The sequence below is a fragment of the Papilio machaon genome, chromosome 7 (assembly GCF_912999745.1).
Source record: "Papilio machaon chromosome 7, ilPapMach1.1, whole genome shotgun sequence".
Taxonomy (NCBI): Eukaryota; Metazoa; Arthropoda; class Insecta; order Lepidoptera; family Papilionidae; genus Papilio; species Papilio machaon.
This window is the reverse complement of record NC_059992.1, coordinates 1,904,209-1,914,807: the sequence shown is the minus strand read 5'-3', so window position 1 is coordinate 1,914,807 and position 10,599 is coordinate 1,904,209. Positions and strand designations below refer to the sequence as shown.

Sequence of the window (10,599 nt, the reverse complement as noted above, 5' to 3'; positions counted from 1 at the left end):
GTGTCCTTTTGTTGTACAATGGTTGTGACAGAGTCTTAAAGGGCTTTTTCCTCGCCGCTGTGCCTGTCAAGGTGACTTAAGCGTGCTTGAAATTACCGCCACTACCCCGGTAATTGAAAAAACATCGTTTTATGGAAGTCGGGTTTTGATTACGTATCTTGAATTAATAATTAAATCAAATCGCACATTAAATTAAAAAGTTTTTTAATGACATATTTTCTATTATTTTAAAAATAATCATTTAATTTTGATGCAGAATAATTTTTAAAACTTTACCTTTTTTCTATACCTTTTTTCTACCTATACCTATACCTTTTTTCTACCTTATTAGGGAAAAAGCGTACCGAAAATGAAACGAACCCAATTTTGAATTGAAGATTTTGTATGAAACCTGAATGCCTTTTTTTATAAGTGCACTGTTGACCAGCTACAATTACCTCACGAAACCAAATGTAATGTAGAGAAAAATCTGCGGTCTATTTTATTTTTCACTTTCGCAACTTACACCTTACAATTACGTTTGGTCCTGGTACGCTTTTGCGACTGCTAGAAGCGTTAACAGAAAGATTGTAGTCTCATTTTCAAATATTTACTTTACGTCTATTACATAACGGTTTAATTTTGTAATTTTTAAGTTACATATTGGTTCACCTTTCCAGACTTTAACTTTGCACTTTGTATATAAATATCGAACAAATGAAAACAAATATCCGAGTGGAAATGCTGAATCAAGATAAAATGTAGTGACGTCAGTAAATTTGAAAGCCTGCGCATACATGAAGCATTCGTGGGCGGGCGCTTTATGTAATAATATTGATATATTGCAAATATTTCGTACTCCAGAACTGCAACTACATATTACAAACTTGGAAATTTCTCGAAAATTGCTGAGTGGAACTCTACTCCACTTACTTGAGTCGTCGTCTAACTTTTAATACCTTTAGTGTCAATAGAGCTCTATAAATTTGAGCACTTCTCAATAATTGATATTGTCATGTCGTAGGTAAAGAAAGTTTTATTATTTACTGGAATAGTTTTTCGTAGTTTTGTGGAATCGTAACTTTTGATATTTTAACGTTGAATAAAGGTCGTAAGTTATTTGATCTTTAAATTTTTTCCTATGTATTTTTAGCTTGTTATTCTCATTATAAATGTTGTACCACAGATAATATAATACAAAGTACTTAAATTAAATGAAAGAAATTTGTTACAAATTAGAATTCATTAGAAAAATGTGATAATTTACTTTGACACTGTCATGTTATTGCCCACGCGTAGTATCCAAGTAAGAGTAAGGGAAAATAAAGTTACTATGAACACGCATTTGTTTTTATTCAATGCAGCAATTCTTATTAAGCTTTCTCTGTAATTTATTGCGCCGTTCCAGCTTTTTAATTTAAGTTATGAGAGAGATATTTAATTAAATAGCTCGGGACAATAATTTAATAACTTTATGTACAAATTGTTTAAATACAGAACATCGAAACTAGTTTCCTTTTATTTTTTCGGTAAATATTTAGTTAATATTATACACGGTTAAATTATTATTTGAAGATTGCTTTTAAGATTTTAAAATGGACATAATAATCATTCTTATTTAAACTAAAATTTTAATCAGGTTTTTAAACGAATGCCAATGAAAATTATGACTAAAAACATTTTCTTTCATAATTACGTTTAATAATTTGACAGAAATGGTAATTAAAAAAATGTACTGCTTATTTTTGACATTCAGTATACATTCAACAATTTTAAAGTGTAATCTAACAGCGTAGTAGAAAACAATATACTCGTACATCGAATAACGAAATAGCGTGTAACATGTCGGTGCGAGTTATTTGTTATCGCACAGGCAATGCTGCCTTTTGTCGTTTGTCTCTCACAACTCTTGCCATATTAATTTACTAATATTGCAGTCGCTTTATGTAATATCGTAAATTTATAATTAAAGTAGACTTTAAATAGAACTCACCTTTTTAATATTATAAAGAAAACGAGCAAGCAGACACATGAATTCTCCGAAGTAGCGAAGCGAACGCTGCCCATAGATATCTGCAATTGCAGATGCGTTGTCTACCTTTAATCAATGGAGGAGGGGACGCACAGAAAAAAGGTATTCCTATTTGTCCCCTGTCAAATCTACTTCCCTTTCCCATCCTTTTTTATAAGAAAAGGGTGGAAAGGGAAAGGGGACTAAAATTAGGCCGTCACACACACTCATCAGACGAAACGCGGAATTGCTTCCACTTCATGTTTCTTTTGTTTAGTCGTGGTATTTCACTGGTCTACCCGGCCTAAAACCTTCTTGCAATAACTTCCAATAGCGCGTTAACAGAAAGTAACGGCGGATTTCTACGGCCAAACTATTTTTACAGAAATATATGTATTTTTAACCCTCGTAATCTTTTTGAAAAACAGAAATTTGCGTTATATTTTGTCGTAAGGTTGATCTCCGGATATTAGCAGAAAAAAGCGTTGCCGATACTGATCATATTTAAAAATAAAAAGAATGAAAATCAATATAGAAAAATGATCCAAAAAAAACCTTTTTATTTGTCAATTACAATGAATATATCATTGTACGTGAGTACACAAAGAAAACGCCTTGTAATAATAGTTACCGCCCACTCTATTCATAAAAGCCGCAGTGACATTTACCTTCTCCGTGCTCACTCACTTCAGCCCACTACAAGCCTAGCTATTTCATTAATAAAATGATTTGTAGTATTTTGTTTGTAAAAAGTATTGTGTCCATATTTTTAAAGGATTTTTCAACGTTAAAAAAAACCTTTGACTGTTGAATAAAAAAAACTATAGCCAAATATTTAAGATCTTATTTCTCTTGTATTCTACATTACCTGATTTTTCTGGTAATTAAAAATACTGTTGCATATTTTTTTTAATTTAGTATATTTGAAATATTGTTGTTTTTTTATGTCAAGTTCAGATTTGCAATATACAACATACGACAACGTAATATTAGAAAGCTGTCACTTACTTGATTGTACTGGAGTTGCGAGTGGACTGCGGATTCAATTTATGTTATTACAATGTACCATTATTGTTATGGATTTTAAAATTGTATTCGGAAATGTTATAAAATTTTAATTATTCGTGTATTTTCGTACTATCTTAGATAATATTACAAAAGAAAAAGGTTTACAATAGTTTACAATTTGACAAATTATAATTGATAGTTCATACGCTGCTGAGAAAAAGAAGATGAAATTGTATGAATATTTCAGGTCACTTTATAAATAACTCGTCTAATTACAAAGTGTCCAACTCTTAAGTTGATCGAGCACGATTCTATTTTTAAGGTCCCACACGTCGTGATTATTTCGGTCTAACCTAAAACTAAGGAGGAACTAAAAAATCGGGTCATCGGGTGAATTTCATAAAATTAAAACTTTAATATAATATTATATTAAAAAGAAACTCTCCAAAAGTTTACAAAATGACTTATAATCTCACTAATATTATAAATGCGAAAGTTTGGACGGATGGATCTCCAAAACGGCAAAATGGATCTTGATGAAATTTGGCATACATTTAGAACATAGTCTGAAAGCACACATAGGCTTATTAAGTTTTATTACCATTATTTTTTAACTCCGCGCGGACGGATTCGCGGTCGACAGCTAGTCCAATAAAGCTTATCAATAACTCACCACGTCATATAAAGCAACATAAATAATATAGTTTCGAAAATACGAAAAGATTGTCAGGATATTGAGACGAAGAAAATTTATGACGCAGAAGCAAGTATCAGTAGAGGACGCCCTAGTTCGAAACTTTATCGATCAGATCTTTCAGAGCTGTTTTTAAAGTACTAGTAACCGATAAGCATAAACTTTTCGAATAGAGTATTTACGAATAAGTTAAACAAAAATAACCCTTTCAAAAACTTATAACTATAACTAGTTGTCGTCCGCCACTCCGTTCGCGCAATATTAAAAAAAAATTATAAGTAGCTTATGTTTTTTTCCTGACTATGCTCTACATCAATGCCAAATTTCATCAAGATTCATTGAGCCCTTTTAGAGATACCTTCAAAAAGATTTAAAGCTTTAGTTACTAGTTACTAACTTTATAATAATTTATTAGTACAACTTCCTAATAACAATACGACTCAAATTATAATTTTTTTACAGTGACTGCTCGCGTGAAGATAGTATGAATGAATAAAGCGGCATGATACGTCGTTCGGATTTCCTATGAACAGTTCTGCAGCGGATAATTTGCCAGTGATGGTGTAAAGAGAAGACTAGAGTCGTGGGCGATGTTGCCGAACTGGAGAAGATGGTCCTGCTTCATAATTATCACATGTTTAACACACATCGTAAAACAAGGTAAATAAATATACACAATATATTCGTTGTTATTTTACTATCATCTTTCTGTCCTTTTCGCCTAATTAGGATAGGTACAATATGTTCCTCCCTTTCAGATCTCTTCCTAAACCATTCATAAATACTGTGAGTTTTACATGTGTATATTTTATGAATATTAAGTTATAAACCTGCTTAACTGCTGCTATACATAACGCACTAAGCCATAAGGGGTGTCAGTTCTTTACCATAGCTGTCGTCATTGTCCGTACCCACTGACATGTCCCGGACGCGCACTCGGATGACGTCATCTCTATACAAACATGTCCGCCTGTCCCTCCGGACCTTTTCCTATATTACTGTTTAATGTTTATATTCCACACCATTATACCTATAAATTTGATGTGACAATCCATTGGTTTAAATACCCTTCTCACCAAGACACTATTAAATATATTGTTAAGTTATAATACATTTCATACACACGGCGTCTTATATACCTATATATTATATATTTTCAATGTTATGTGTAGATGTGCGTAACCGATATTAACTCTTACACACTATATATTTAGAGAAACCCGATCTTAATTAAGAGGCGTCAATCAGTAAATTGATCTCACCAATTGAATAACATCAACCGTTGTATTAAAGGATATATTATTTTATTAATGTTGTTTTTTTCGGAAAGAAATATTAATTACTAAAAGTGTTTTTATAGAAGTGTTTCCACAAAAAAACAAACTTGCGGATATCGTTTTAACTCTTTCATTTTTTTTGGCTCAAGAATTTTGTGCGATGGGAAAGCAATCAGAAAATATTGACTAGTCGTGATAACTAAATGTCTCAGTTGATGAAAATCTGGTACATTGGTACAAGTGGTGGCCTATTTCAGGGAGCGGACAGGCTACAGACGTAGATGTCCGTCTGACAGCACCCAGCTGGGTCGCACGAGGCGGTTCCGCGACTATGAGATGTCTACATCAGGTGATGTTGATGTTCTTACGTTACTTCTTCAACTTTAAGAAGTTTTAAAAGGTGTTTACATACTTGTGACTTAATTAAATTAAAGTAATAATTAATTGGAAACAACAAAAAACTCCAATTCTAATAAGATTTCAAATTAGATGACAACTCATTCTTCAAAATTGGCGAAACAGTTTTCGCCCAACACGCGCTAAATTTGTTACCCTTCTTTTGAGTCGATCTGGAAAAATTATAACTATTGGAATTTTAGTCGGTAGCTACGATGAATTACTAGCTGTCACCCGCGACTCTGTCCGGGCGGAATTAAAAAAAAAGACGTAATAAATAGCCTATATGTTCTTCCAGTCTATGGTAAATTTCAGCGAGTTCCGTATAGCCGTTCTGGAGATACTTAGTAACAAATTACCATCTTTCCATTCGTCCATTTTAACATTCGAATTTATAATATTAACTAGCTTTCACCCGCGACTTCGTCCGCGCGGAATAAAAAAAATACACACAAGATAAAAAAAGTTCCTATGTCCGTTTCCTGGTTCTAAGCTACCTACCCACCAATTTTCGGTCAAATCGATTCAGCCGTTCTTGAGTTATAAATAGTGTAACTAACACGACTTTCTTTTATATATATAGATAAGATAAGAAGTAAGATTTATGTACATTATAGGTACACTTTTAAACAGTAAATAGTGCAGGAAAGTTATAAGCAATTATTTAAAAGTTCTCACAAGACTTTAATAGCAGAGTAAACCACTTTCTGCGCCGCCTCCGCGTTTTACTATAAATAAAAGATCTCATCTCGCGAACGAAAACACCGCGTTGCGTTGTTTTTACCATGAACTTTGTATGCAACCAATTTGACATGAAAGGCTAATTAATGTTTACTTTTAATTAATTCAGTTTCTGTTGTTATTTAACCAAGCTTGAAATATAGAACAAAGTACGATCAGAACAGTAGTTATGATTTCCAAGCGAATAGCAAGACCTTTTGAATGTATGTGAGAAGTGAAATTGATGGACGTTAAAATTCAAAAGCAATAGTAGTCATACACAACGAAAACATATTAATGTCATAAAACAAAATGAAAAATAAAATGATATACGCAACCCCATAAAACGTAAAGTCCAATATGTACTGAGATTTAATTAATTAGTGTAAAACTATGTCAAAGGTAGACCCAAAACTAGATGGAAAAATGTCTCAGACCAAGTCTCAGACTAAAGTGTCGAGGACAGAGTGTTTTTGAGTCTAATTAGGAAAGCTGACAACACCATCTAATGGTATATGAGGTAGGCAGAAAGAGAGAGTTAGTCTAAAATCTTGAGAATATTATTAATTTCTCTTTCATATAGGTACCTCCGCAACTACTGTATAAAGTGGAATTCCTGAGATCGGGTGCTAAACTACTGCAATATGTTCGCGAGAGAGTCCCGCCATTTACCAATTACACATTTCCCGGTGGAAAGTTAAATGTAAGTGACGAAAATATTACTTATAAAATAATAAAAAAATTAAAAAGTTTTATTAAAAAAATGCCTTTAGCCATGTAACAAATGACATAGCAAAAAAGCAACCATACAACAAAACGAAAGATAAACAATTCCTACTTAAGCTGAGTAACAAATGTTATACCTTAAATATTAAATTAAAAACGAAACAATTGTTTTTTCGGAATAAAAAAATGCACACAAGATAAAAAAGTTTCTATATCCGTCTTCTAGTTCTAAGCTACCTCCCCATGAATTTTCAGCTAAATCACTTCGACCGATCTTGAGTTATAAATAGTGTAACTAACACGACTTTCTTTTATATATATAGATTGTCGACCGTATACCTTGTTGCAGATGTCTCTCGTTACTGAGAATTCTATAACAATCGAAAACTTGGATCCTTCAGCGTCGGGCTTGTATTGGTGCGAGGTGTCCCTAGAGACACCCATTTTTACGGCCGCTTCGCCGCCGCATCAGCTCACTGTTGTCTGTAAGTGAACTCATATTGCTCTTGGGTATACCACTTTCTCAAACAAAGATATATTTAACCTTCTTGAGGTTAATCTCAGAGATTTCCTCACATTTTTCTCGTATACCACTTTCAAAATTTCACTGATGTCAATGAACTCCCTGTTGCCACCATTTTTCTTGAACTCGTGAACCCTTAATTATATTTCTCGAGTCTTCCGTAGATCCCAGGAGTGCCTGGGACAAAGTCTAACTGTTGTTGGATAATTTTTAATTAAAAAAAAATATTTTTAATTAGATGCCCAAAAACATCCACCGATCATAACTTTCGGCAAACCCGATGTGGTGGTTGAAGGGTTGCTGCGAGCTAATTGCACCAGTGCCCCGGCAGCGCCCGCGCCCCGACTGACCTGGTATATTGATAATGAAAAGGTAAAGTTTATACAAAAATTCAAAATAATTTACAATAATGTATAGATAAATCGTAACCTATTTCATAATTAACTTGGACTTGGACCTATTTATATAAGTTCAAACTTATCAACAAATTCAACTACAATTTCATCCATTCATTAGACAATGTACAAAACTAAGACTGTTTCTGATTATAAGTTTGTATTTATTTCTGGGTTTCCTTCTTCTTATTCCGAAAATTGTTACAATTTACATAATTTTATGGAAATACTTGTGGGAATTCCACTTAACTGTAAACAATACACATAAAAATTTAAATATGTAATGGGAATACCACGTATGGAGAAATTTCTCCACATTAACAATTCACTTGCTGGCTACTGGATCGATGTAATTGCAGTTATTGCGTGCTGGTTATAATTTTATTGTTACAAGGACTTAAGGAAATTGATCTAAATAGACCGAGGAGAATCGTCGTTTAAAAGAAGTAACATATATTCATGTAAACACATAACGTGGAATTCTCAAAATAATCATGAAAAAGCTCTGAAGAATATTTTTTTAAATAAAATTTCAGTCTTAATCGATTGAATCGATTGATCCTTTGATTGCTCTTATAAATGAAATTTAAAAAAAGAAACAAATACACGCTTGTTTTTAGGTACCGGAGGATTCGATCAAATATTTTTCGTACAGAGTATCAAGTTCGACTAGAACTAAAGGCGGTGGTGGATACAAAAACAGAAAGTATCACCACCGTTATATAGCTCCAGAGTTCAACTATACCGCCAAGTATTGGGCTCTTGTTAGTGAGACGACCACCAACACGCCGAATACGACTAAACATAACAAATGTACTTTAAATGAAGCGCAAAGTGAAGAAATGAAAAAGGTACTTTATACGATAATTATTTTTATGCTATCCCACTCATTACAGTGGTATATTTATTTAATCTATGGTCTAAAAATCCTATCTTTTGTCCTATGTTGTATGAGATAAGTAAATGGTAAAAAAATTAAACAAACTCGTTTCAAATTCAGTAATATTTTTGATTTCTTGTTTGGGCATATTATTACAATTTGAACATCTAATTTCCTCAATGTACCATAGATTCGCGAGAAGCCACGGGAACCTCAAATAGTACCGATATCTCTGTGGGTGTCGATCGCGGAGTTGCGAACTCCCGCGCATGGCAGACTACAGCTCACCTGCACGGCCACCATACCTGATGAAGTCGGCCCTGGAGAACGGTACGCTGATCTCAAGAAACAAACTGTATCAGGTATTACTTTGTAATTTCTAGATTTTTCACTACAAATAAGGGATTTTACGATTCAAATTCAGTTGATTTTTGGACAATGAATACAATTTTTTGGAAATTAAATTTGATCTGGTTTACGTTTTTTTTTTTAAATTTGAACTTAAAAATGTATAGTCCATTGTTACCTGTAACATTATATTACCAAAAATGAGAGGCACAAACTTTTCTTATTACTAAAATAGCATACCTTTAATGGAACAAACAATATTTAATATGTAACTATTATTTCAACAGTTGAGATGAACGAGTTAAGCCTCAAACGACCACTAACTGAAACTATCCAAGCTAATTCGACTGCATCGTTTATGTTACCACAATATCCTCTTTGGATTGTCGGCTGTGGCGTACTGTTACATGAGCTTCATCTACTAATAAATTAAAAAATTACCGACACGGGAGCTCGCAAAAATTGATGAAGTTATAGTGAATTTTCAATGTCGTAACACCTGTTTTTCGACATTGCCATCCCTTTCACTCTCTTTGAAAACAACAGAAATAGCAATAGTGTTCGTATATAATAGTCAAGGAGACCGTGGGCAATCGACCTTCACACATCTTGTAACCAGATGAGACATTTTTATCAATGCCTACTTATTAACAAACATGCCTATGATAATTGGCCTATCGTAAAGTGTTCATTACTATTTTTAATTGAATTTATTTTTATCAATTTTCTTTTATTACCTTCACTCTTTAATAACCGAATGAATTTCATCTCAACTGATAGTTTTGTAACCCAGAGAATATTACTAAGTAGGCTTGTCCGCTTATAGGTGTTAACGGCTATTTGGCAAGCACCTAGTTATAGGTAAGTTAATACTAGTAACACCGATCTGATAACCAATGCAAAGGAGTATTACAAGATAATTTAATTACAAAACCAATCGTGTAGGGTTGCCCGCAAAAAAAAATTGACTAAAATTAATAAAATTAAAAATAGTCATTAGCACTTCAATAGGCAAATTATCAAAGCATTTTTGCTTACAAACAGTATTTGATAAAAAATTATCCATATGTTTATCAGATGCGAAAGGTCGATCTCCCACTGGTTCTTAGACTACAAGTGTCACGCCATTTGAAATTTACTCTTAGCAACCGCATAAATATAATATTTACGTCGATTCGCATTAGTGACCCCATACCTTAAGTCTATCGCTTAAATGTCTATTATTTTTATACGGAAAACAAATCAGATATTTCTTACATCAAATTATATTATGTTTCTAAAAATCTAATAGATTTTATTTTGTTCTCACAGATTTATATGAAAGTAAATTTTATTCCTGAGCTTCTGCATGTCAATTACATGAACTCCTGAGACAGGGTGTTACCAGTTAACTGCTTAATTCATTTCAATTAACTTAACGATTTTATGTATTTCTTAAACCTCTACAATTCTTTGTACTAATATATTTTTATGTAGCATTTTTGAACACTGATTACTAAACGTAACAAAATGCTTTCTATAATAATTCAACGATAGAGATGAAGCTCGTGTATTTAAAATATATTTCTAGAAGTAAAGTTGTAAATTATTTTTATGCGTCGATTTTTGATAAAATTAAATCGTCTGTTACAATTATTTTCCT

At 32.7% G+C, this 10,599-nt stretch overlaps 1 protein-coding gene across 1 annotated transcript; it reads left to right on the top strand.

Annotated features, from left to right (window-relative positions):
• The first annotated feature begins 4,180 nt into the window (after positions 1-4,180).
• LOC106712660 lies at positions 4,181-10,164 on the top strand. The gene is made up of 8 exons (XM_014505283.2): positions 4,181-4,352; positions 5,227-5,318; positions 6,669-6,788; positions 7,161-7,296; positions 7,573-7,706; positions 8,350-8,580; positions 8,800-8,971; positions 9,245-10,164. Exons 1-8 carry the CDS (start codon positions 4,283-4,285, stop codon positions 9,388-9,390), a joined length of 1,101 nt encoding a protein of 366 aa, XP_014360769.2. The 5' UTR covers positions 4,181-4,282; the 3' UTR covers positions 9,391-10,164.
• Positions 10,165-10,599: the final 435 nt, after the last annotated feature.